Below are 27880 nucleotides of genomic sequence, written 5' to 3'. Positions count from 1 at the left end.
TGTTCGCACAGGTTGCGCTGGATGCCCTGCACTGTGGAAGAAAAAGTACTTTTAGATGCCTCATGCAGTGATGTCAGGCAGGGTGGGAAACTGGGAGATATACCCACTTAGAGGGGCAGGATTTAGCAGACAGAGGACACGCCCTGACCTCAGCCAAGCTGTCAACATATACTACACTGACTGTATAGGGGACCACTATGGAGAAGCTTTGCGAAAGTAAGCCCCAAAGTCTTTTGATAAGCTGAATAAGTCCGAGGCTTTGAACTCAGGACTCTATGTTCTGGAATGCATCTTTCGAGTGAGAGTATTTTGCTTCTGGAAGAACACAATCTTCTAGACACATCCTTCTAGATTTTACTGCTTCGGCAAAAGACAAACTCAAGGAAAAACCAACATCTTACATCATCAGATGTTGGGCCGCCATGTGCTGCTACGATAGCTTCAGTGCTCGTTGGAATCGATTTTGCTAGTGGAGCTAGAAGGATGAAACGTTATTCTCTCAAAAGATTTCCTTTGGTGTTTTTGTGATTGTGGCAGGAAGCGCTGTTTAACATGTCTTTGGTGCTCAGCTAAGTTGAGATCTGGTGATTGGGAGGGTCATAGTGTATCAGTCACCCCAGGATAGACTCATTATCGTCGAGGATCAGACTATCAAGACAGAAATGTTTCGTCATAGAATAAAGGTCTTCATTCAGACCACCTTTGTATTCTTTTGCAGTGACAATCCCTCTCTAAGTGGACTCAAACCATGCAAGCAAAACACCCCCACAGCATCCTACACTGGATCACCTCAGTGTAGGACTCAGTGGTTCAAGAGATTATTTAGCCTGACAATGTGACTGTAGATCTTCTCTGTTTGAGCTGCTATTAAGCTGTATTTACATGATTTTCTAATAATCGATCCCTTGTAGCCAGAGTTGCTGCTGTTTGACAAAAAGTCTGGTTCATGAAAATGCCAAAATTTAAGACAACCCTATCCTTTTTTCTTTTTCTATGGTTTAGTTTTGCACAGGAAAAAAACAAAACACAACTTGCATTTAACCTGAGTTGTGATCTTTGAAATGTAACCAGAATGTTCCAAAAAGAAAACAGAAAGTAAAATTCTTTAAAAAAAAGCAACATCTGCTTTAGTAAATGTGATGCCTGTCCTTGTCTGACAAAACTGTCCACCCTTTTGGAAGTGATGCATTTTTTGCTCTCTGATTAGGTTAGATTCAACACTGCAGACCAGGGAATGTGAAGTTAGACTGAGAAATGATCGTAGCTGTGTCTGAACAGTTAAAGAGATTAGTTCTAGAGGTAGAAACCATTTTCAATCCTCAAAAGGTTTTGATCAGCAGCATGAACTAAACACAAACATGTGTTTTTCTATCACAGGCTCGATACCTTGTGAATGAAGTGTGAATGATTCCTTAAAATTGTCAGTCAAATGAGAATTAATTCTCACAATAACACAAAGACACTAAGTCATATGCTGTTATACCACGCAGTAAATCTGAGATGTTCGGGGTGTGGTCATGCATCACTGTCTGCCCTCCATTGCAGCCCTTCCTAGAACTATCTGACCCCCCTTGCTTCCCTTTTTCCAGCACAGTGAGTAACTCCTAATGTGAAATGCCTGAGGAATGCTGTGAATGATTAACCAGAGATGTGTGCGTGGGTGTGTGACTGACAAAACTTTATTTACCTTGTAAGGTTCATGTTAGATATCTATTTGACATACTTTGTAATATATCCATTTAAATAAAATTTCAAAAATGAAGGCAATATAAAGTTGATAAAGTCATCACCACCGACTTTTATGACTTTCCACTGTGCCCTGTGCCTCAGCTTCTGTGTGTGTGTTTTCTTGCGCAAGTGAAGCGATTACCTGATACACACACATGCAGGCGGCCACACCTCGTCCTTGCACGCCTGTCCTTCTTCTTCTTCTTTTTTTTCGTCACACTGCAAGAGGAAGGGGTGTGTTCAGAGCCCTACCCAGCATGTCCTCCACACACTAGCACCACTAAATACACAGTTGCACATCACACACAAGGACAGGCCCAGACTTCATAGCCCACAGGCACCGTTTGCTCTGACAGGGATAGAGTGAGCGGTAGAAAAAGGAAAAGGCAGAGAGAGAAAAAAAAACACAGGGAGGAAAAAGAAGGGCAGAGCCGAATCCAATGAGGGAGTGAGGAGGTTAAGAGAGGAAAGTAAGGCAGAGAAATCATAGGTTTTGCGAAGTGCTGAGTGGATTGTGGCCACAGGACTGCAGTGCTCTGGGACAAACCGAGGGGCCTGGAGGGACAGATAGAAGTGAGAAAAGCAGAAGTTCCTAACAAGGGGGAAAACCACGAAGGATATTTTATCATTAGGATTAATTATTGGTGTGCCGACAAACGGTGACAATGGCCTCTCCACAGCAGAGGTACAGGAATTTCTCCACTGACAGCATGGGCAGAGAGAGGATGCCCTCAGATGAAGGCTATTACCAAGGGATGCTGAAGGCTATGGACGGCAGGAAAGGTACCAGTATGATGGCAGTTAATGGAAAATAGCTTAAATGCAAGCCTTGATCTTGATTTGTTTGTTCCCACATGCGTGAGAAGCTGCCAGGCAAGAATTAAGTGTTTTTCCAGGAAGAGTTGAAGGGAGTGTTTAATTTAATTTCACAACTGGACGAGGTTCAGGTTGCACACTTTTGTCTACAGGAGCTTGAAGGGGCTTGTGCTGATGCTTGATTGGTTAGCTTGTTGTATAATGCATGGTTTTGAATGTTAATAATCTCATCTGTCATTAGGGGAGATGGTGGTATTTTGTCTTACTGGGGCTTTTATTGTTGTCATGCACCATGTGTGGGTTCTTATTTCTCATACAGAAATGCAGTCATCATTACTGGACTGTACTGTCCAGTGTTTTTCCCACTGAGTGACTTTAAAGAGGAAACTCCCCTTTTCTAATGCATCAGCAGAAATCTCACTTCGTATTGGTCAGCAAAGCCCATTCACAACTTTAGTTGTGTTGCTTGCCTGTGTTTTGGGGTGAGTGAGTCACTGTAGCTGCGGTCTGTTTGTCTACAGATGTATTCAGAATGAATGATGTGTTACATTTTTCCACATTTTTTTATTCAGAAGTTCCCCTTTCTTCCAGTGAATTTTTTTAGAAGAGTTATATTTACAAGTCTTCAAAAGAAATCTGTCATCAATTTGCATTTTTCTGCAAAAGCCAGAAGTCTTTATCACATTTTACCAACACACTCTGATTCTTTTATTCTGATGGTCTATTTGCTTTAACAACACTGGTACGTTTCTTAACACTGCTGACAAGTACCTGTCCTTTACTGAGGTCAAACTAACAATGCAGCACTGTTACATGAAAAAGTCCTGCAGTAAAAATCACATGAAGCTGTAATAAAAACATCTAGGACGTATCAAAATAAAAGCATCCGTTGTGTATCGCCCTGTTTAAGATGAAACAAAATTTTAGTAGAAATAGAATTGAAAAGAAATACAGCATTATATTTTGAATATTTTGTTTTTTGTGATCTTAATCTGAAAAGTACAAGTAACTATAAATGCCAAAAAATTAATACAGTGGAGTTAATGTTTTCCTCTGAAATGTAGGAGAGTGTTAAGAAGTAGCATCAAGTGGAAACAGTCAAGTAAACCACAGTTGTACAAATACTTCAAACTGTACATGAATACAGTACTTGAATAAATCTACTTAGTTCCAGTTCTTTCCACGACTGCTGCTGACTTTCATGCTGTTCTGGATCATAAAGTCCACACCTCACTGCAGCCTCTTTATGTCTGCTGACATGTGATACCTGGAGTTCACTCACTCTCTGTTCACTCCCATTCTACCATTTACTAAAAAAGAGTAATGAGTCCTGTCATTCAGATGACAAAGTAACAGATAAATGGCAACCAACAGGTCAAAGTGCAACTCTTTTGGGAAAACCCTTTTGCCAACAGCATTCTTTTGGAAACATCCGCATTTTGTGAGTCTCTGTGTGTCACCGATCATCAGGTTTCCACTCTGGTTGAAGTTTTACCCTCTTGTCAGGAAATAGAACCACAGAGGTCACATCGTAAAGCTCAGTGCCCATTGGTTTGAACGAAAAATGAGAAGCCTAAGACTGTGTCTGTATATGGTTTCCATGGCAACGTGGTTCCACAACACCATTTGCAGAAGTCGTTGCTGACTCCCTCCTCCTCAGAAAACAAGTGTAGCCTCCGGGTACCTACTTTCTGTTAGCGTTGAATCACGGCCCGTTGCTTTTCATTGCTGGGTGTGTCTCCGTTTGTAGACAGATTACGCCCTTAAAAGTGATAAGACTGAGGACTTTGTATTGTGTCCATAAGACTTTCTGCCATAACGTGAATGGATTTGCTGTGAGTCAGTGAAAGTTGCTCTGTGAAGACGTCAAGTGATGTCCAGTGAAATTCCTGCAGTTGCCTGATTGGTTGTATTCCGTTATCTAAGTCATCGTGTGAAATTAAAACGGTTCAGTAAACCACAGCTTCTACATCACCAGGGATCTGCAGACAGACAGATCCATCCTCTGTGTTGATAATAAACCCTGCAGTGACACACCTTGTGGGTTTTTGCCCGGACTCCACAACACTAGGTTGGAACATGCAGGTTTGTTGTCTTAGTGGGCGTATTCCTTGTCTGGTCCTTGTTCGTTCTTGTTGGAAAATCTCTCTAATAGTTATGCCATGTCTTGTGGTAATCGAGCAGAGTATCTTCACGCCTCAGGAACATCTCACCTTTTACAATCAAATCCTCTCATTTTCGGAGCATAGCTGGCACAGAGTCAGACATGATCTTGCCAACAGAACATTTTCTAGACAATAGGGGCTCATCTGCCGACAGTGAACGTGCTGTGATGTGGCCTGACTCAGATGCAGGCGTACGAGCGGTGTTTTTCCACCCAGTGATAAATTCTGTTTGTCCCACAGAAATGAAACACGTCTGGTGTCTTTCCCATTTTATTCACTTTAAAGTCAAATAAATGGAACTCCCATCTGCTTCTGTTGTATGAATTCGCCACTCATACACCTGCTGCAGCTCCTGTTATTGAGTGTTTCTAATTTTTCCTCCTCCATCGTGTGCAATGTTTAACCGTGGTGTCTCTGTGTTGCAGATGAACGAGATCGAGTACAGAAAAAGACCTTCACAAAATGGGTGAACAAGCACTTGATAAAGGTAAGGACCCGCTCTCGACTTCCACTTTTTCCTTTCTTGTGACTAAAAGCACATTTTTCTCGACACACCCATGCACACAATCCGTATTTAAGATACATTTGGATGAAAAGTAAATGAAACGTCACTGAAAAGTTCCCTGAAAGTTCACTTTTTATTCATTTTGACCACTTTTTTTACACAACCACATTAGATGGATATCAACGGGTAAATTTCCCCTCAGGCCTAAATTGTATAAGTGGCAAACACCAGATGCTTTCTGAGTGAATCATTGCCCTGATTTTACTTTAATTGCAGGATACTGTGTCAAGTGTTAAATAAATGTGTCAACTCAGATTTGACAGGTTTTTGATCTCCACCTGGAGAATTGTGTCCGAGTACGATAATTACCGTTTCACAGTTTTTGGCTTGGTTTGTATTTGTGTTGGCAGGAATGGTGATATAAAGGGCAACATTTGTACTTTTTTCACACTTAAGACAAAACTGACATTAGATTTGCAGTAATTTTTAACATATTATGTCAGCTGAGTACAGCGAACATGCTGCAGCAATGAAATTTCAAACCACAGAATTCAATGTCTAACGTTCAGGTTCCCAGGATGCAATTTTTTTACGTTGTGGATTGTTTTGAGGCACTCACCATCCATCGCTCACCTGTTCTTTGTAACCAGAAATTATTACCATCACCCCACCCCCCCACTCGCATAAACAAACACTAGCCGGTCACTTATTGTTTCACACTCATTGTACTGCGATGGGGAGGCTCACCAGAAGTCCAGTCTGTCATCAGCTAGGAGAGCCTGTGCAAACCATCCATCAGCACTCGTCCACTCTCACATACCTCACTCTCTGTTCTAAAACTACAGCCTGAAAGCCCTCCAGTGCATCACCCATCCAGGGAGGTAAACAGGGGAGTCGAGGCAAACAGACCGAACTCGCTACGAGGGAAAATTAGCTCCTGTAACACAATCTCCCTCCCCCAGAGCAGTAAAAATATTCCTCTTTGTGCCACTTTTCTTCTCGGAAATTCCCGTTGGCACCGATGCGTTTACAGCCTTATGACACTGAGTGCTTCCACATTATTTGTATATTCACTCCGACATTGGCCCATTCATTTTTTTTTAAAGAAATGGAACATGAGGGGAAAAATAAGCACAAAGAAAGTGTTATCCTTTCCACAAATTTGCAGTGCTAACGTATTCTGCTGCCACTGTATGGGAACGTACTGCAGTTACTCCTGCTTGTTCCCCTTAAGTGTTCGCTGGGAATATTGGAGGGTGAGTCACACACATCTGGACTCACTTAGCGGCCTCTGAAAAGGCAAGTTCTGGCTTTGGCACTGGAGCCGTGATCACCAACGGTAGCACATGTGCTGCGCAGACTGCTGGGTCTGAACTACAAGGCATGCATTGATGCACAGGGAGCTGCATAAGCATTCACATCAATGTTATTGTTAAAATTGTTCCAGACAATCATTCACTTGAAAAGCTGTTACTCCTCTGAATAGGGCTTTTCCAAATACAGTTTCTCTGTATTGCTTTTTTTGTGCAAAGAGGGTTTTCAATCAGTGCCTGAAAATATTATTATTACACTACCAGTCAAAAGTTTGCACACATCTTCTCATTCAGTGGTTTTTATTTAATTGTTTTTTACATTGTAGATTAATACTGAAGACATCAAAACTATAAAATAATACATATGGAATTATCTTGTAAACAAAAAAGTATTAATCTATAATGTAGAAAGTAATACAAATAAATACAAAGCACTGAATGAGAAGGTGTGTCCAAACTTTTGACTGATTGTGTATATTAATATTCTTCTAGAAAATGCTTTTAAGCCTAGCATCAAATAGAAGGAACATCGTCGCCACCTATAGTCAGCAGTAGAGAATCTTATCTGTAGAAAAGGCTCATGTTTGGCAGGAAAAGTGTTAACTCTGTGGCTGAATGTGCTCAAGTTAACCTGGTGTTAAACTGATTTAATGGCTTAATGGTTGGCTTGATGGGGCCAGACTGTGGGGTGGGTGAAGCTATGAAGAGCTGTAAAGGGCCACTGAGTGTTGTCTCCCGCTCAGTAAATCTCTTTACGTTGACAGAGTGGAGTTTCAGAGCAGTTGCGAAATGAATTTTCTTGCAGATTCCTGAGAACTGTTTGAGCAGATCTGAAAGTTGTGTGTGACTGATAGTAAGAAAACGGAGGAAACTAGAACAACTGCACAAAATAAGGCATGAGGAGGGGCGAAGATGATGTGCTAATGATTTTCACCTTGAAAAGTTCACAGTGCAGCTTTTTTTTTGACCCTGAGAGAGTAATTTGTAGAGCAACACCTACCTTTCAGCAGCGGTTGATCACGTGGAGCACAACCACAGCCTCTTTAGTGCAAAGTAATTGCACGGTGGTGATAGATAGCTCTTCAGCACACACTAAGGAGGTTAAGAGATTCAGAGCAAAGAGCTGCCTGAAAGTCACCAAACTCGTCACTTTAAAAGCTAGAAATTAACAGTCATACTTCATGTGGATCATCGGTGATGTGATGCTTTAGTCAACTACAGACAATTTTTATGTTTTCCATGAAAACTCACACTTTTATTCACATGCTAACATAATTGCACAAGGATTTTCTAATCATCAATTAGCCTTTCAACACCATTAGTGAACACAATGTAGCATTAGAACACAGGAGTGATGGTTGCTGGAAATGTTCCTCTGTACCCCTATGGAGATATTAAATTAAAAATCAGCTGTTTCCAGATGGAATAATCACATTAACAATGCCTAGATGGCATTTCTGATTCATTTAATGTTATCTTCTTTGAAAAAGAATGTTTTTCTTTCAAAAATAAGAACATTTCTAAATGACAGTAAAATTTTGAATGGTAGTGTACGTGAATGGGTGCTAATCTGACAGAAGCTGCCTTTGTTTGCAGCTCATTAAAACAGACATTTCTTAAATGATAGTCCACTGCAGTGGTGCAAACTTCAGCACGCCACATCCTATAAAGTAGTTGAGTTTTTAGAATGTAAACAGTGAACCCTGGTGGTCACACTCACTCACCTTCACTAAATTTAGCTCCATATTGGCTTCATCTTCCCTCTGCAGGCAGGGAGGAGCATATCAAAGGTTGGCTAAATGCACGGTGCTCAGATCCTTGCCAAGATAAACCAGCCACTGTTGTAACTTGCAAAGGAAAATTTACTTTCATTCCATTATTCCCACATGGTCGAACACACCCCACTGAGCGATTGATTTGATGTTTCTTGTCATGGAACTACAAAAAAGCTTAATTATTGAGTGTTTCATCTTTGTGTATCGTAAACCATCATGTTTACCTTCATTTTCTATCTTCATTTCATGTCCGTATCCCTTCTTATCCTCTCTGTTTTCTATCCCGTCCTTCTCCATTATTCATCCATGTCTTCTATCTATCATTCCTTCATCTTCCATCTCTCTTCATCCAGCACTGGAAGGGAGAGGTAGGTATAAATATGACATGTGTGTCTGGTCAGTGTCTGATTGCATGTCCAACTTCCTTCTCCTGTCTAGTCTTGTGTTTTCACCGTCACAAAATCTTCCCTTACTTCTCTCACTTTTGGACGCAATTGCACCACACCTCTGCAATAAAAAGATACAATAAAATCTAAAAGATCCAAGACACGGCTCTGTCTTTTAGTCAGTTTTATATTCCCCATTGCACCTCTCCTCACCTGTCAAAGTTGACAGCTACCACTCGGAGCAGGAGTCAAGTTTGGCTGCTCACAGCTATGCATTCCTGACCTGTGTAGAATTGTGCGAGTTCAGAGAATGCTCCAAGCACTGTAGAAAAATTATATAACACTAAACAGTTTTAACCCAAACTTTAACACCGCTGTTTTTTTTTCAGTATCCTATTAAACTGGTTAATATTGCAAAGTCACAAACTGCACCACATGTTGAATAAAGTAGTCAGGCTTATTCACGCTTGCAGCTTGAATCCTGGTGATATATCTTCTGTTTCCCTTTCCTCCTGGCAGTCGCAGCGTCGCGTGTCAGACCTGTATGAAGACCTTCGAGATGGACACAACCTGATCTCGCTGCTGGAGGTCCTCTCTGGAGAATCACTGGTGAGTTGATATCTGATTTGTTTTGTCTGAGTAGCAAATGTGGCCGAGCTCTACATCTTTTCACCCTCAAATTTGAAACCTAATCCTGACAAATTATACAAGGATTACTTACCTCAAGTGAACCAGGGACTGTGATTCCTGTGGCAACATATTGTGATTTATCTCAGCCAAGATGTCAGTCAAAGGCTTAACCTGGGCTGAACTTTGCTAAACAAAGACCTGTTAACTCCCTCTGGTGGCTCAATCCATTTCCTCTATCTCACGGCCATCTTTTGACTTACTTCTCTCTGTTTAACTTTTCCTAAACTGAAAGCTCGCACTTTAAATATGATGTGAGCGACCTGCTGCTGGCTTCCGTGGCTCAGATGCGTGCAGATGCTTTTGTGCTGCTTCTGCTGCTGTAGTTCATCGCTCTGCTGCAGCTCTGCTCATCTTCTGAATGCCTCCACAGCCTTAACACATTGACGCCACTTTGGCCTGTGTGTGTGTTTGTGAACTGTACTCCTATCTGATCCACAGTTCTTCTTTTCTATTCTTCTCCCTCCCTGTCCTTCTCCTGTTTGCCGTCCTTTAACTCTCCTCTGTGTGTGCTGGTCTTTGCCCTCCGGCCTTCGCCTCCTCTCCTTTGCACTGCTCTTGCTGGGGCTAGCCGAGGGAGAGAGACGTGGTCAGGAGCGCTCGGTTGGTGAGTGGGTTTCTAACGTACACTAGGCCATCCTGTTGTGCTTTTTTAAAAAATGATTCACCTGCACTTTCCCAGTGATTTGGCTGTGCATGGGATCCATCGACCTCCAGTCATCCTGATTTATCTTCTTGAGTTTTTTGTTTCTCTCATTGACAGGCTTGCCTTAACCATGTAGCTGCTGAATTTGTTTGTGAGCCTTTTTGTTTGGTTCAGCGTGACTTTTCTGCTGTTGTATCTTGTGCATACTTTGGATTAGCATTTAAATAATTAGAGCTGATCGTTATACGATGTAAGCTAATCTTACTTTGTTGTCAAATGACTTAAATGATATAAAACTATGTAGTTGATGCAGATTTCCTGCAGCTCTTCCCATTATTTTATCATTTTTTTATGTGTGGGATAGTGGTGAAAAACAGAATTAAATGGAAAAAAAATAGGAGCATTTGGAATCAGGACTTTAAGACTGTATTCTATTGGAACTATTTACATACTGATATGAGTTTTACCAGTCATCCCACATTTCTTCTTTGTCATAAATCTCCTTCCATTTGATGCTTTAGCCTTTTTGTCATTCATTTCTTCATATTTTTTTGAACTCTGTCCTCCTTCCCTGTCCACCAGTACACCTACAGGATCATCTCTGACTGTAGTAACAGAACCATGTCCACAATGTAACCCAACACCTCTTTTTCTCCTCTTTGTCATCCTCAGCCCAGAGAGAAAGGCCGCATGCGATTCCACAAACTGCAGAATGTACAGATAGCACTGGACTTCCTCCGACACCGGCAGGTAAGATGCAGAAAATGTGTCCTTGAATCTCAAAAATATGTGAAATACATTGTCATCTATGTATGCAGATGAGGCTGTGATCATTAGAATATTATGATTGTTTTGTTTTCTTAGGTCAAACTGGTCAACATCAGAAACGATGACATAGCAGATGGGAACCCCAAGCTGACGCTGGGGTTAATATGGACCATCATCCTCCACTTCCAGGTCTCCTCCTCAGTCAGTGTTGTGTTCCATTATTTTATCGCTCTCTACCTCTGTCTCTGGGATCTGCACCTCTCAGCTGCCATTTCCCATCTCCTCGGAGGCGATCTGAATGGACTCTGGACTCTTCATTTTCTAATTAAAACACATTTCACTCTAACCATATTCTTAGAAGTAATCTTATAACACACTAACACTGCAGTCAAGTATGTAGTGTTCTGTAGCTAATTTCAACTCAAGAAACAAAACACCATCAGGGTGTGTTGGTGTGACTCACTCTGCCCCCTCTCCCAGGGGGAGGGTGTGTCAGGTGATGGCAACCACATCCCGTACACATTTTTTTCTTTTTTTTTTGTTGCTTTTCCTGTATTTGCTACGAGCTGCCAGGCAGAAATCCCTGGACATCAGCTTAATAGTCACGGCCTCACCCTCACCCATATAAAAAAAGAAGTTGCAAAAAAAATGAAGTCAAGTATGGGAAACAAAGGCGAGACTGGTGTGGTTTGATGAGGCGATTGGGCAAAGATGCCTTTGTGCCCTGTAGATACACATCATTCCCTGAGTCTTTATACTTTCACACAATAGAGGAAAATAAGACACCTGGGCTGTGGTTGCTGGTGAGTCATAAAGGCTCACCATCAAAGGGGGAAAGGAGTAAAATTTTCATCTTATCATGCAATGTAGTGTTACATCCCACAGGCTGACTGTCTTGAAATGATTAATTTGCCCAAGAAAAGACAGAAAAAGTATGTAAATTGATTTTTTTTTCTCTAAACATTTTGGAATTTAGCTTTATTTTGTAATCTTAGCAGGTTTCCAAGACAGAGCTGCGATAAGATGACAATTTGGGTGCAGGACACAATTAGACATTCATTTATACAATCCCACTGCCTGCTGTGACTCATCTTTTCTGGCCCCAGATTCCCCAAACAAAAAGTTATCTGTTTACTGTAGTCACAGTGGCGTTTCCCCAGACTACACCAAGCAGAAATCCTGCTGCATCCTGTGAACCAACACTCCAACCTACTGACTCTAATAAACATAAAATATGTAAATGACATAATGATCAAGATATTAAGTCAAGAAATGATTATCATGTTGATCTGAGACTAATGGTGGTTTTTATAATTCCTTAAAAATTAACTCTTGTGGTGTCGAGCAATTCCATTTAAATTACATCTTTTGGTTTCCACTAATGACTAATTTTTTTTCCACATTTCTTCAACATATTTTATCTACAATATGTGCTACTTGCAGTGTGTTAACATTCTATCTGAATATATATTGTCTCAGATCTCCGATATCCAGATCAATGGCCAGTCAGAAGACATGACAGCCAAGGAGAAGCTGCTGCTCTGGTCCCAGAGGATGACGGACGGCTACCAGGGCATCCGCTGCGACAACTTCACCACCAGCTGGAGGGATGGCAAACTCTTCAATGCTGTCATACACAAGCACTAGTGAGTGCGGTTAATTTGTTTAATATCCATAATATGAAATGAAGTTACACAAGTCTCCACAGAAAGCCTTCTGCACATCACTGCACCATCTTCTGCAATCACTGTGTTTTTTATAGTTAAAGCATATCCCCTTATTTAATGCCCACAATGCCAAAATACAACACCAGTGATATAATAGATATTGTTCAGAGGTTGCGAGGCTTTCTCATTGCTTTTTTTCAGGGTCTTGTCATAGTACACCGTCATCCATGAGCTGAATTCAATACTAAGTGCACTGGAGCAGCAGTGAGACCTTGGAATGCTTTCAGAATGTCAAATTACACTTCATAATGCCAGTTTAAACCTGCTCTGTAATTAAATCCTACTCGCTGTATTGACAGTATGCGTCTACTCCTTAAATAATTTTAGACATGATAACCATGACGTGGCTGTTTTCGGGTATTATGGTTGATTTATTTCAATGGAAAGAAAATTAGCAGTGTCTGGAGCTTTAGCGCTGTAGAGCCTCCATACACACACACACACACACACACGTATATATATATATATATATATATATATATATATATATATATATATATATATATATATATATATATATATATATATATATATATATATATATATATATATATATATATATATATATATATATATATATACATATATATATATATATATATATATATATAGTCCCATTTTCTACGTACTAGACCTGACAGCACTCATGCTGCTTTAACAAAATATGTATTCATGTGTCTCCGGGAACATTTCAAGCCTTCAGGCTGGGAATACCACTGGTAGGTGTTGGCTATGGGTAATTCTGCACCTCCTTTGCCATTGTGCTAAGATGATAATTCCTCTATTGAATGTAATTAGCTTATTAACTTGCATGGAACCCAGTATTAAAAAGCCTTTGCTGTTAAAACCCTAAATATGCTAATTCCTCCAAAGCTGTTGTATGTCTTTACAGTAGAATTAGTGGTTAGAGACGCTTTGTGTGTTAGCATCCTGAGAAATGAAAGCGAGCGCATTTCTCAGGAGGATATGTCAATACAATTTACAAATGGTTGGTTTTATAAGAATGGGATTCATGAGATTCATTCAAGGAGTAAACACTAGAAAAGCGGTATTAGGTGAGAGAAAGTTCCGTGAGGTATTTTTCTTTGGCTCCATTATGATTTGAAAGAAACAGGTGCCTGCAGGGGCAAGTTTCCTGAATTTGGAGCGTGTACCTGCAGCTTTTTTTCTCTCTCTTTTTTTTTTTTTTTGAAGTCTCCTGAGGCTGGCTTTCTGCTGCCTTTCATAAAGGTCAGGGGTGTGGTGTGTGGGCGTAACTGTAGCGCTCTGATGCTGCTACATGAAAAGTGTGGTGTTACTTCAGACTGAGGCACACGTCCGGGCAATCTAGTGCAGACTATGCGTTCTTCCAGAGAATTTAAAATTCTCTACGGTTGATGTGCATGGGAGAGGGCTTATGATGTGGATTTGTGAGGCCACAGCTTAACCTTCTTGTAAAAAAGCTTGATTAAGGAGCAGTGACTTGGCTGTACCACTAGGAGGCTTTTTCATCTCAGAAATCCTGCGGAAGGATCAAGAGAATCTTCACAAGATGCTGGGTGTCCTGATGATGATGGCAAGATGGATTTACCTGCAATAATTAAGTCTTCCAAAGATTTGTTGGAATACGTAGTTGGACTTCATCTTTTTACTTGCTACTGGACAAGGACCCACCTGCAGATGTTGACATGCTCAGTATAAGGAAGAAGTCTAAGAAGAAGAAGAGAAGCCTGGGCTTCATTGGTAGTGGACTAGGATCTCTTAGCGATGTGGACGACAGGGTGGTGATGGTGTGTGATGATATCCCGTCTGAAGGATCCTCCTGGGACTCAGGGCGGGGTTCTAATAGCTCAGGGGCTCGCTCCAGCGGTGATGAACTGGGCCATGGATGGAGGTCCCACAGCTTTCATGGAAGAGAGAGCCAGAGCCCCCAGAGGCCGACGAAGCAGTTCTCTGTCCGAGAAATCCGTCATGTGGAGTCCTCTCCTGTTTATGCACAAGATGTAGTCCATTTCACTCAACGCACCAGAGAGCTGTATGAATCTACATGTGCTGTATTTGTTTACTAAATGTCACAACCGGTGCTGCAGGGATATTAACTGCACTTGAATTTGGAAATGCATTCAAACCTGCTGTCAGTTATGATGTTATGAATGAATGTTGTGCCTAAAGTCTGCATGACAGATGAGATGAGGCTCCGATGCGTTCAATCATCCTGTTCTTCAACTTTTGTCTCTTGTGGGAGTCAAGCTTTGGCTGGTTGCCAGCTTAGGATGTTTCAGCTTTGATTATGGTAGCTACTCTGTAAATTACATTCCACCTATAGATTCTCTGACATCTGCTAGAAAAAGTCAAACACCCAGAGGACATAAAGGCAGGTGCTCTTACAGGTGGGCTCGTTTATGGCGTTTAGCCATTGGCAGAAGGTCTTAAGAAGTATTACTGCCAGTATAAAGTATTTGGGTGATACCACTTAGGCAAACAGGCCCTCATTAGTTCTGCAAACATGTTCTGGTGTGACATTTAGTGCTCAATTCTGTTCGTTTGACTGACATTTGTGTTTTTTAAAGTCTCGTGATACTATATACCAGACACACTAGAAATGATATTTCTGAACATCTGAAGATTTTCTTCTTCCTCTCAACAAGGCTATGTTGTGGCATTTTTGTCTTCCTCAGCCCCAGACTCATCGACATGGGCAAAGTGTACCGACAGACCAACATGGAGAACCTAGAACACGCCTTTAGTGTGGCTGAGAGAGACCTGGGAGTGACACGCCTCCTGGACCCTGAGGGTAAGACTGGACAAAATCAGTATAAACATTTTTTAATCCTGATAATTATTTGATTTAGCATTTTTTGAGTATTATGCTACAATTTGTCAATAGACTGTTTAATGAAACAGGCATAAAAATTGTTACCTTGTCCTTTCAGACGTGGATGTCCCGCATCCTGATGAGAAATCCATCATCACTTACGTGTCGTCCTTGTATGATGTCATGCCTCGTGTTGAAGCCACCGTCAGATCTAATGTAAGAAAAACAGGGAGAAAACTGCAGTAAATGTGCCTCTGGGTAACACCAATGCTTGCTCAAATGTCATCTGATGGAATGCTTGATCAGATTTATTCAAAACTGAGCAAACTTGTGACTCTGCTTATAAAATTTACTTTGTCACTGTTTTTTTTTTCTTTCACTGTTGTCCAATGCGATCAGTAGCACAACGTAAAATGGAAGTCTTGTGAAACCAAGTATCACAGGAAATTAGCAACTCCTGGTCAAAACAGAGAAGAGCTCAAATGTGTATTGTGAGCCATTCCCTCTTCTCCAAGGACTTACTAATTCCTAATTCCATTTAAAGGCCTAATCTTAAAGATGACCCCTGTAGAAGTGAATATTGACCTCATTTAAATTATTTTCTTCCTCGCATTAGTCCTAATAGACATGGAGACAGCTGCACACACGTAATCTAAAAAAAAAAAAAAAAAAAAAACGAGAAAAATATGCTGCTTTGTCTGTCTCCCACCATTGTCTTCCGTCTCCCACGTCAGCATTCCTTTTTTTTACTCTCTCCCTCCTTGTCCACACACACAAGACCTGGATTGTTGCTACCTAATTGAGTTCAGGGTGGTGAGCGAGCGAAAATGGAGACACAGGAGAAGTAGAGCCCTCCTGTTTGTTGTTGTTAAACTCGCTGCTATCCTTTCTGCTGCGTTGGCTGCAGGACCTGGAGCTGCGCTGGCAGGAGTACTATGAGCTGGTGACTGTCCTGCTCCAGTGGATGCGCCACCATGTCATGATCTTCGAAGAGAGGAAGTTCCCCGCCAGCTATGAGGAGATAGAGGTGAGCTGATTTTACAGTGACACGCTGTTATATGTGCCTCTAGGCCAGGGATTATGTTTGGGTGTGTTTGCAGTTGAGCAAGAACACAGAAAAACAATGTTTCCATTAATGCTTTCCAAGAAAAAGACCAATTAAAACAGTACATATATTAAAATGTGTAGAGGTTTCTGCAGCCACCAGTTGTTGGATTAACCCTTAGATGCTCCAGTGACTGGACCAGCACTCTTCCTTTAGTGGGTCAAAAATCACCCGTATAAGAATCATTGTGTGTTTTGCCATTTTTGGCAATTTTGGTTAAAAAATAATCATTTGCATTAGTGGCTGTATTGTATTTTTGTCCACAAAAGAATGATGTCATGTTTGAAATCTGTTTATTTTTCCACTTTATAGCAGACTTTGAACATTTTGATGATTGAAAAAAGAAGAATATTACACAGAACAGCAATAGAAGAATGACAACACCCATTTTTTTGACATTTTTCCACTCTTTTCCTTTAACTGTTGCTACCGTCCATCCCTCCAAGTTTGTGCATCGTCTCTTGTATGATATCATCAGTGATAAAGAGGTTGAGGTAGTAATACAAATATTAATTTTTTTTTTTAAAGTATAAAAGTTTAAATGAAATGCTATCAAAAAATGTTTTTTAGGAATAGCTGAAACATAAAATGATAAAAACTTTTCTTTACAAAGATATTGCAAGAAAACAACCTCGCCAGGTCATTTTTGACCCACATGCATCTAGGGGTTAAAGAACAGGCTGTGCACAGATACAGGCGACTGCACAAGTATTGTTGTACTGTAGGTGTGGCAGCGCTGGTGCTGAGAAAATGCAGCCAAAAGTCACATAATGTTCAACTTAATCCTCAGAAGAATCAGCGCTCTTCCACTCCCTGTCAGCATTGCTCAACATTTTTTTAGTCTTTTCAAAATTATTTGCAGAGCAGCAGCTTCAAAAGTAGCTAGTAGCTTTGGTGTTCTTTTTAAAAACACTCAGTTAACTCTAGAACATTCCCTCCCTGGTGATATAGCCAGTGAAATGATGTTAGTCTATTAGAGGGAGGATTTAATTTACACTGGTCATGGGGATGTGTGAACGATGCCCTCACTTTTCCAAGAATAGCAGCATGATGTGTTACTTTAGTGTCCTCATCCTATTTATGAAATATGGATTTCAGAGTGACTCATCAGAGAGCAATGTACATATTGTGTGAATCAGTATTCCAAAATAGCAATGCAATAATGTGTGATTTGCACCATAAAGTCATTATTCCACCATGTCATGTTGATGCATTTCAAACACCTCGATTAGAATGCATATTTTTTTTAGAAAACAACTAAAAATCTATTGATTAAAAGGAGACAATCTGAACTTTAATTTAATGTAAATGTACCTTTTGTGTATTTTTATTCCTTAGCTTCTTTTGCGGCAGTTCTCAAAGTTCAAAGAGACAGAGCTGCCAGTGAAAGAACAAGACAAGAACCACTCTAAACACATCTACCAGTCCTTTGAGGCAAGGAAACCTCACTTCTTTGTCACATTCTGTTCTTTTAATACATGAATATTGACTCATGTATGCATAATAACTCATGAATTGTGCCTCTACCTGTCCACAGAGTGCAGTGCATGCTGGTCAGGTGAAGGTCCCTCCTGGTTACCATCCCATTGATGTGGAGAAAGAATGGGGTCGACTCCATGTGGCCATCCTCGAGAGAGAGAAGCTGCTCAGGATAGAGTTTGAAAGGTTGGGACAGAACACAGATGACTAATAGTAGATGTTTACAGTCATTGGATTTTAATTGGACAGAGTCTTTCCTTAGAAATGGGTGCAGTATTAACAAGTCAGAACAGTACAGAAATAAGTCAGCCAGGCACCACACCAAGCAGGCAGATTTGGAGATAATTCTCAACCTTGGTTTTGACTGCAGGCCAAGAAGAATGCACAAGTATTAGGTAGAACCATACAGTACTTTTTTACCACAACAGAACAATGTGTCTTTGGAAAAATTAGGTTAGAGGTAAGTCTTTTAGATTCTAGATTCCAGTAGAAACCTTGATCTAATTTGATCCAAGGGGCTAAAAAAGCTCCATCATCTTGGGATTTGGATTTAAAGCAGATACCACTTAGCTAGAGACCAGCTTCAGCTTAAACTTTATCCAGTTAGCTATCAACAACCCACTCATAAGAGAATGATACAGTTATATCATTGCCAGTTATATTTTATTCATTCTTGGCCAACTTTTCCCTACTATGGAAATTGATGCATCAAAGATTTATTATTTCCGAGTTGTAGTTTTGTCAATATTTTTTTCTCTGCTGGAAAACGCCCCTTAAAGATTCTAGTGAAAGACAGCTTTTTTTGTTTTGCGTATTGGCTGGTAACAAAATGAGAGAGAGTGTTTCCCATAATTGGACACACCAAAGAAATAATTAAATCTGATGAAATAGGGTGAAGTATTGTTTGATGTTTTTTTAAAATCCATTTAGAATTTCGTGCATCATGCCAGGGAAATGGGTTGGTCTTAGAGTCACGAGATCCTGTGGTCATCTGTCAGTCTGATAGCCTTGTTTACGGTTCTGAGATGCAGAATGAACAGACTGGACTTCTTTGTCAGAAAACGGAGACAGTTTTGTTTCACTCTGGGCCTATATGTGGCGGAATAATGGGAGTGTGAGAAGAGCCAGCTTTCTTGCAGCCTGAGCTATAATCTGTCCAGAAGAGCTGAGAAATGGCTTTTGTCAGTGACCCTTGTAAACTGGAGTATTTGCTGAAGCGCAGATGGCCGTAAGTGTCCTGACTGTCGCCCTGTGAGCTGTGGATCGTGTATGGATCAGGGATTGTCACTGTTTTATTTTGCTCTATTGCTCTGAATTTACAGTTATTGATCTTATCTCTCCCAGACTTGAGAGGCTCCAGAGAATTTACAGCAAAGTCAACATGGAGTCAGGGATGTGTGATGACCAGCTCAGCTACCTGACCTCCCTGGTGCAATCGGTGAGTCCTTCACAGATGTAACAGTTAAAAGACTAACTGCTGTGTACTTTATGGGTGTTCATAAAATGATGGGAAATCCAAAAGATCTCAAACCACTTGTTGGGCATCCAATTGTTGTGTAGTTGTGACATTTTAAATATTGGATACATTAAAGAATACAGAATTGACCTGTAGCAGCATCAATGCAATAATGCACCAGTGAAACTTCTATGAATCTCACTTTAAACATAAATCTAGGCATTCATAAAACAATATTGTAACTTGGCTTTGATGCCATTTGAAAAGAAGGTGGAAATTCATATTTTTATTGCTATTGTTCTTCCAGGACATCCGCCTACTGAGTGCAGGAAAACCAGCACAGCACACAGCGGAGGTGGAAAGGGAGCTGGACAAGGCAGAAAACATGATTCGCCTGCTCTTCAATGATGTGCAGATGCTCAAGGATGGGCGCCACCCTCAGGCTGATCAGATGTACCGCAGGTAGGTGCTCTGCATACGCTGCATTCAAGTGAACTACCCACATAGTACATTTCACTACAAAGTAGTTCAAGAACTTAAACCAGTCACTTTAAGAAAGTGAAGTGAAAACTCCAAAATATTTTGAGAAGCAATCATTGTCCACTAACAGCTCAATGTGTCTTTTTTTTTTTCCTCTACAGAGTTTACTGCCTCCATGAGCGCCTGGTGAACTTGCGCAGCGATTACAACCTTCGTCCCAAGACTGCTAGCATGACTACTTCCCAGGTGAATCTGACCAAGAGCACCCAGCAGTCCATCATGAAGGTACGGCCAGAGTTGGATGACGTGACCCTGCGCTACGTCCAAGACCTGCTGGCCTGGGTGGAGGAGAACCAGCGTCGCATTGATGATGCCGAGTGGGGATCTGACCTGCCCTCGGTGGAGTCCCAGCTGGGCAGCCACAGAGGCCTGCATCAGACCGTGGAGGACTTTAAATCCAAGATTGAACGGGCCAAGGCAGACGAGGTAGTGGTCTTATCAGGCTGCTGGAGAGGACAACAGAGTGGCCCAAATTCTGCTGTTGATTTTAAAAGTAATTAAATGTATGTGAGTGGTAATGTCTTTTTGTATCTTTCATTTGCTATAGAACCAACTGTCACCTGTCAGTAAGGGCACATACAGAGAATACCTGGGAAAACTGGACCTTCAGTATGGCAAACTACAGGTAAATCTTTTCATTTTCCAAAAACATTGTTTTGTGGATAATATTTAGATTTTTGTGTAACTTTAGATTCACTGCACAGACAGACTTTAACTTGCAGTTGTGTGTGTTTGCATATTTCTCAGCCGCTGATATTTTGATTCATTGTTTTCTTTCAGAACTCTTCCAAATCCCGTCTAAGGAACTTGGATTCACTGCACAGCTTCGTCAGCGCTGCCACTAAGGAACTGATGTGGTTACATGACAAAGAAGAGGAAGAGGTCAACTTTGACTGGAGTGACAGGAACAGCAACATGACGGCTAAGAAAGACAACTACTCGGTGCGTTGGCAGAGGCAGAACAAGACGTCAAATTCTACTATCACACAATGCACTCATTAATTTTTAGATTGAATTACATCAGTTCTTAAACAAATTAAACATGATTTTTGTCTCATGATTATAATGAACTGTGTCCTTTATATTCATCAGGGTCTCATGCGAGAGCTGGAGCTGAGAGAAAAGAAGGTCAATGATATCCAGGCTATGGGAGACAAACTTGTCAAGGATGGACATCCTGGCAAGAAGACAGTCGAGGTGATTACAGCAGTAATGGCAGCTGAAGTGTGAAACATCCACATACAGCCTCTACTCTAAAATGCATCTATTAAGGCCCAAATTAATCCACTGTTATCATGTGCTGTTGGTTCCTACTAGTCCTTTACAGCTGCCCTGCAGACTGAGTGGAGCTGGATCCTCCAGCTGTGCTGCTGTATAGAGGCTCATCTCAAAGAAAACACAGCCTACTACCAGGTGTGGAACGCACACATTAATGAACAGAAATCTGTCATATTGCATGAACCCGCCTATAAGCATCCACACACATGCTCATATTCCTCCATTCTGTGCAGTTCTTTGGCGATGTGAAAGAGGCCCAGGACAAGATGAAGAAAATGCAAGAGAACATGAAAAAGAAATACAGCTGCGATCGCTCTACAACAGCCACACGCCTGGAGGATCTGCTGCAGGATGCTGTGGTAAGTAGACGTTCATGCTCACGGTCATGTATAATGCTACATGTAAGACATTCTAAAGAAAAAGAAAGGTGAAGGGAAAACATATACAATTATTCTAATCTAGTTTGCACTTGTTTTCAACAGGAGGAGAAAGAGCAGCTGAATGAATTCAAGACTCTGGTGACTGGCCTGAACAAGAGAGCCAGGTCCATCATCCAGCTGAAACCACGAAACCCCACCACCTCCATCAAAGGCAAAACACCCATTCAGGCTGTCTGTGACTTCAAGCAGCAGGAGGTTAGTATATTTATTTACTAGTTTGACCATAATTGCGACAAAGCCTGAGTATGCCTTCTTTAATGTGTCGTGGATTTGGTTTCAGATCACAGTTCACAAAGGAGATGAGTGCGCTCTCCTCAACAACTCTCAGCCCTTCAAGTGGAAGGTCTTGAACCGTGCTGGACATGAGGCAGTGGTGCCTTCAGTCTGCTTCATGGTACCTCCAGTCAACAAGGAGGCTGTGGACAGTGTGTCAAGGTAAGAATACAATACAGCAAAACAAAATCTGGCGCCTGTGTGACAACAATTACAGCGGTGAGCAAAAGTTTACATACACTTGTGAAGACCATGTATATCATGGCAATCTTGAGTTTCCCATGACTCCTATAACACTGAATTTTCTATGATGGAATCATTGAAACCCTAGTGTCTAAAAACCTAGATTTTGATTCTTTCGTAGACTTATTATAGGTCTTCTGGAAATATGACATAATCTGCTGGGTTAAAAATATAAATACAGTGACTTGAATTATCAGTTTTGGTGATGTAGAAAGCTGTGTTTATTCAAATTTCTTAGTGGCATGACCTCTACCAGAACTCAACTGAAGTTTGCTGCTGATCACAAAAAAAAAATTTACAAAAATTGAGCTATTTAGTCACAATACATAGAGATATGTTTGGAGAAGAGAATGTAAAATTTTAACCCCAAGAACATCAAACCCTCTATCAAGCATGGTGGAGGCATGATTATGCTCTAGGGCTGCTTTGCTGCCAGTAGAACTGATGCTTCACACAAAAAAATAGAATAATGATGAAGGAGAGTTGCCTCCACAGTCTTCAGTTAAACCCCAAAATTGTTAGTCAGAAGGTAGGACTTTGGATGCAATTGACTGTTTTAATATGACAATGACTGCAAACACATATGAAAAAATTAAAGAAATGGCTAAATAAGGCTACAATAAATGTTTAAGACTGGACTTCGTAAAGTCTTAAAAGAAGAAAAACCTGTGGATTCTGACGACGAAACAAGTCCATGTCCGAAAGCCAACAACTTCAACTGAACTGCACCAATTCTGTCAAGAGGAGTGGTCAAAAATACAAATCTAAGCTTGGAAGAAGCTTGTGGACAGCTACCAAAAGCACCTTGTTGACGGGAAAATAACCACGAGGCATCAAGTTCCTAAAACGTCTACAATACATTTATGAACAAAACAAACTTTATGATTGTTTTTTGTGACAAAGACAAATGGGTTTCAATAAGTTATAGGGGTCAGTGGAAACTCAAGATAAACATGGTTTTTATAAAGTATGAAGACACTTTCGTGCACTGCCTGATCATTTAGGGTGGTCGATTACATGTGCACTTCCTAATTGTGACATTATTTGCTTTTTTGTCCGGTTGCAGTCTGGATGCAGGTCATCAGCAGATGGTGTCCATGTGGCAGAAGCTCCATATAGACATGAAGAGTCTGCTGTCATGGCAGTACCTGATGAGAGACTACACACAGATACGCTCCTGGAACATCTCCATGGTCTGTATCAACAACTTCTCTCCAGGGTTTGAGGGTATACACGAGGTAGCAGGGAGGGATATGCAAGGAAGAGCTTCTTGTAGTGTCTATGAGTGTTCTGAATCAAATTCAATTACTACAAGATAATTTGTTGACACTGTAATTAGCTTTGATAAAATCAACAATGAAAGGAGCTTGTTGTTGTTTTACGATCTCATATGCTTGGGGCCATGGGACAAACTTCCCTTTCAGATCAAGTATACACCATTAAATCAGTTTACAGCATCAACTTATTTTCAATATCATGTGGAATTCTACTGAGGGAGTCCGGTTCTAAATCTCTCCGACCTGTGCAGCTGAAGACGATGAAGCCAGAGGAGTACCGGCTGATCATGAGGAACCTGGAGCTCCACTACCAGGACTACATGCGTGACAGCCAGGACTCACAGCTCTTCGGCCCTGATGACCGCATGCAGATTGAGGAGGACTACACCAAGTCCACCCAGCATTTCGACAACCTGCTTCGCTCCATGGAGAAAGGTAATATTTGTTCTCTAAACAGATCATTTATTTAGTTTTTGTCCATTTGTATAGAGTGAATTTACATTAAAATGTGCAAAAACCTCAAGGCATGTAATTGTCAATTCACCTTTCAGGGCAAATGGTTGTTAGGCTCAAAGGTGAGTGATGTAAAGTCAGCCAAAGCTCTCCAAGCTAATGTGTGCACACGCTTTTGAGCCTTGAATGGGATGTTCAGATACAAACATTAGTGCTCAGATTAGAGTCGTGTGACTGCATGTTGTTTTGGTTCCCAAGTTGCTTTTTTTTGGCAGCTCTGTACCAAGTAGAACCCATGTGTTGTGAGTTAAGCGAAAGTATTTTATGCTTTTTGTCATGCAGCCATAGACTACATTAGTGTCATTACTTACATAGAAAACCCATATTATATAATATATGCTATGGATGTAGCGCATAAGGAGCTGTGTGTGTTTCAGACACCAACACATGAAGGACTGCATGTTTGAATGTGCTTTAAATGCACTGCAGTGGAACAGCAGACTGAGACTGTGACAAATGTTTGCACAAGTGTAACAATATCCTTTCATAAACACATGGCATATCATACTGTGCCATGTAAAACAAAACAAAAAAAAATCTTGACAGTTTTTTGGTTTTTTTTTGCTTTCAAGCTAATTTATTGTATTTCTGCTGAACTAAACAAATTAAAATGCTGTAATACAGGTCAACAGAATGAGTCTCTGTGTAAGAACTACATCTCTGAGATCAAGGACCTGCGTCTGCGTATAGAAGACTGCGAGGCTCAGACTGTGGCTCGCATTCGCAAACCTGTGGAGAAGGAGCCTCTGAAAGAATGTGTTCAGAAGACCACAGAGCAGAAGGTACTAAAAATGAATTTGTATTTGTCCGTGTATAGAAATAACAATGTGATGTGACACCAAATCATCTCGTATGGACAAAATAAGGAAAGACATGCTGGAGTAAAGAAAGCAAGAAGACTCATAGATAGCTGAATAATTAAAAGGAGGTTAAAAGTCGGACTGTCTATGCCTGTGTTGTACTAAAATCCATCCAGCAGGGTGGAGCAGAAAAAAAGAGTATAACTACAATACAAGTTGTACTGAGAGTTGAACTGAGAGCTGCAGTCGTTGTTGGCTTGAAGTGTGAAAATACAGTAGAGAAATGAAATTGCTTCAGTAAAAATGCAGATAACAGATACAGCTGCAGTGGTCCCTGCTGATCTGAAACACTTAAAATTTGTGCAGTGCCTCTGGCTGATCCAGCGCACAGCTTAATTTATTTTTTAAAGGTTCCTTGAAGTACCTTCCTGAAAAATCTGCTCCACATAGTAGGCTGGTTGTATCATCTTGCTAACTGAGGTCTTAATCTGTCATACAGAAAGTCCAGGTACAGCTGGACGGCCTCAAGAAGGACCTTGATAAGGTATCTGTCAGGACAAATGAAGTCTTGGCCTCCCCTCAGCAGTCTGCCTCAGCTCCTGTGCTTCGGTCAGAGCTTGACGTCACCGTGCAGAAGATGGATCACGCTCACATGCTGTCCTCCGTTTATCTTGACAAGTAAGTCCTGAACTATTTCATCTACAGAGAAAATGCAGTGTTTCCAAACTTTATTTAAATTTATTTAATGCTTCTCGCCCCAGGCTGAAGACTGTGGAAATGGTCATCCGTAACACGCAGGGTGCTGAGGGAGTTCTCAAGCAGTATGAGGACTGTCTGCGGGAGGTTCACACTGTGCCTGGTGATATCAAGGAAGTAGAGACTTACAGGACCAAGCTTAAGGTAATCAATGTAGAAGTCTGTGTTTTTAAGAGTGCAACGTCTCTCCCAGTTTAGCCTTGCCCTGATAAAATTGCCCATGTTTCATCACTGTTGACTAACTTTTTTTGCATGAAACCTGCAGAAAATGCGAGCTGAAGCTGAGGGTGAACAGCCAGTGTTCGATTCCCTGGAAGAAGAGCTGAAGAAAGCCTCTGCTGTGAGCGACAAGATGTCCCGTGTGCACAGTGAGCGTGACGTTGAGCTGGACCACTACCGCCAGCTCCTGTCTAGCCTCCAGGACCGCTGGAAGGCCGTGTTCACCCAGATCGACCTTCGCCAGAGAGAGCTGGAGCAGCTCGGTCGCCAGCTAGGCTACTATCGCGACAGCTATGATTGGCTAATCCGCTGGATTGCCGACGCCAAGCAAAGGCAGGAGAAGATCCAGGCTGTGCCCATCACTGACAGCAAGACTATGAAAGAACAACTTGCTCAGGAGAAGGTATGTTGTGTTCTTGTTAATTTTAACTGCATTCTTATTGTTTACATGTGAAACTCCAGAGCTTAACTTTTATTTCATTCTTTTTATAAACAGAAACTGTTGGAGGAGATTGAGCAGAACAAAGACAAAGTTGATGAGTGTCAAAAATATGCTAAAGCGTACATTGACACTATCAAGGTAAGTGGACACTTGCTTGCTTTGTAGGTTGTAAATATTGTCATTTTGAACACTTACAAAAACTCATCTTTTTTATGCAAATAGGACTATGAACTCCAGTTGGTCGCCTACAAAGCGCAGGTGGAACCTCTTGCTTCTCCCCTGAAGAAAACCAAACTGGATTCTGCTTCTGATAATATTATTCAGGAGGTATGTTTTATTAGAATCAGTACTGGGTGTAGTTAGTTGAAAATACTCAATATTTTTTTTTAACGAAGGACAATTTAACCACTGACTACTGTCACTATGAAAGAAGTATACCTAAAGCTGACACATTTCTAAGTGTTTTCTCCTCTTTGCCTCAGTATGTAACACTGAGGACCAGGTACAGTGAGCTGATGACTCTGACTAGTCAGTACATCAAGTTCATCACCGATACGCAGCGCCGCTTGGAGGACGAGGAGGTGCGTGACAACTGCCTGAGGATCCCAAACAAACTTAACTCTAACATCAGCCTAACCAACCAGCCAAATAATCAACCAACCGGCAAACACGAATACCCGCCGATCCCCAAAATGCATGCACTTTTGTGTGTGTGTCTCACATACATACACACATACACTACGTTTAATGTACGGACGACAAATAGTTCCTTTGCACAGGTTATGCATGAAACATTGGCATGCTGTAGCTGACCTATTAGTGAGAGAAGCAAACATTTTTTGGAGGATATTACATTCTGTCAGTACAGATCATATCCAGACTTACAATTTGTTAAAACATTTCAAAATAATAACTAAGTGCAAACAGATAAGATGGATGAGGTTTTCCTACGTTCGAGTGAACACACTGTCGAAGTAGATTATTCAGTTGGAGGACTTATTGAGATCGTGACTCTCAGTGTCTAAACCTAGAGAGAGTAAATACAGTGCAATGTACAGTATGTTCATACATGTATTAGTTACTCCATTTCCATCCATTTTGTGTGTTGTGCCATTGTATTTAGAACGAGGGGTTCTTTCTTTCACTTCTTTTAAATTTCTTTTTCTTTCTTATCCCACTGGCCACTTACTTTCCAGAGGTTAAACTCAAAGTTCTGACTCTATGGTTCAGCTCAGGTTATCCTGATCTTCAGCTCTCTTTTTCTAGATTAACACAAATTTAAGGTTTCACATTATTTTCTAACCCTGATGTTTTGTTTGTTTCTTTGCTTCTCTTAACTGCTTGCCAGTGCTTTGCCATGATGAATGCTTAACTTGTTTGAGCATTAAAGAGGTAAATTATATACAGTGTTTCAGGTACCTACCTACTGTATAGTCTCCATTCCCTCTGTCATCCCAACGTCTGTGTCTCTCTCAAACTGCATTTTGACTTTCCATTGCATAGTTATTTTCCTTGCAGCCTGCTATAGAAATACTGCAATACTGTCTCCTGGTCACTAATGTCCTTATTGGCAGTACATACTATAAATAGTCAGCCTAATTAACTTCATTTACTGTGCTTTCTAACCTTATTATGGTGATAAGCTGGTTTCCTAGCTTATACTGACTTCATCTGAACCTGTTATCTTTGACTTAGGATTTCCTTTCTATTCTATTCTATCGCAAATAGTGATTTAAAGAACCCCCAGTG

The 27880-nt window shown here is 41.0% G+C and overlaps 1 protein-coding gene across 28 annotated transcripts in view; it reads left to right on the top strand.

The window, feature by feature from the left end:
• Positions 1 to 27880, top strand: part of plecb (plectin b) — a 142441-nt gene that overhangs the window by 100013 nt on the left and 14548 nt on the right. For 8 of the 28 annotated variants that reach the window (XM_055013425.1, XM_055013431.1, XM_055013423.1 and 5 more), the window contains 31 exons: positions 5135 to 5196; positions 8656 to 8670; positions 9208 to 9297; positions 10694 to 10771; positions 10886 to 10990; positions 12269 to 12435; positions 15174 to 15289; positions 15429 to 15526; positions 16218 to 16337; positions 17754 to 17849; positions 17953 to 18080; positions 19239 to 19332; positions 19658 to 19812; positions 19992 to 20316; positions 20438 to 20515; positions 20671 to 20832; positions 20983 to 21087; positions 21208 to 21303; positions 21402 to 21527; positions 21651 to 21803; positions 21889 to 22043; positions 23191 to 23317; positions 23653 to 23836; positions 23953 to 23976; positions 24539 to 24696; positions 25214 to 25392; positions 25476 to 25614; positions 25736 to 26092; positions 26186 to 26269; positions 26354 to 26458; positions 26614 to 26712. In XM_055013425.1, the coding sequence (XP_054869400.1) occupies positions 5135 to 5196; positions 8656 to 8670; positions 9208 to 9297; positions 10694 to 10771; positions 10886 to 10990; positions 12269 to 12435; positions 15174 to 15289; positions 15429 to 15526; positions 16218 to 16337; positions 17754 to 17849; positions 17953 to 18080; positions 19239 to 19332; positions 19658 to 19812; positions 19992 to 20316; positions 20438 to 20515; positions 20671 to 20832; positions 20983 to 21087; positions 21208 to 21303; positions 21402 to 21527; positions 21651 to 21803; positions 21889 to 22043; positions 23191 to 23317; positions 23653 to 23836; positions 23953 to 23976; positions 24539 to 24696; positions 25214 to 25392; positions 25476 to 25614; positions 25736 to 26092; positions 26186 to 26269; positions 26354 to 26458; positions 26614 to 26712 (3980 nt within the window). Of the gene's footprint in view, positions 1 to 2050; positions 2512 to 5134; positions 5197 to 8655; positions 8671 to 9207; positions 9298 to 10693; positions 10772 to 10885; positions 10991 to 12268; positions 12436 to 15173; positions 15290 to 15428; positions 15527 to 16217; positions 16338 to 17753; positions 17850 to 17952; positions 18081 to 19238; positions 19333 to 19657; positions 19813 to 19991; positions 20317 to 20437; positions 20516 to 20670; positions 20833 to 20982; positions 21088 to 21207; positions 21304 to 21401; positions 21528 to 21650; positions 21804 to 21888; positions 22044 to 23190; positions 23318 to 23652; positions 23837 to 23952; positions 23977 to 24538; positions 24697 to 25213; positions 25393 to 25475; positions 25615 to 25735; positions 26093 to 26185; positions 26270 to 26353; positions 26459 to 26613; positions 26713 to 27880 lie in introns of those variants that run through there. The other 20 variants (XM_055013426.1, XM_055013432.1, XM_055013424.1 and 17 more) reach the window with 10 other exon arrangements.

The sequence above is a fragment of the Amphiprion ocellaris genome, chromosome 9, assembly GCF_022539595.1.
Source record: "Amphiprion ocellaris isolate individual 3 ecotype Okinawa chromosome 9, ASM2253959v1, whole genome shotgun sequence".
NCBI classification, from domain to species: Eukaryota; Metazoa; Chordata; class Actinopteri; family Pomacentridae; genus Amphiprion; species Amphiprion ocellaris.
Note: the sequence above shows the minus strand (reverse complement) of the source record. Positions and strands in the feature narration are given on the sequence as shown.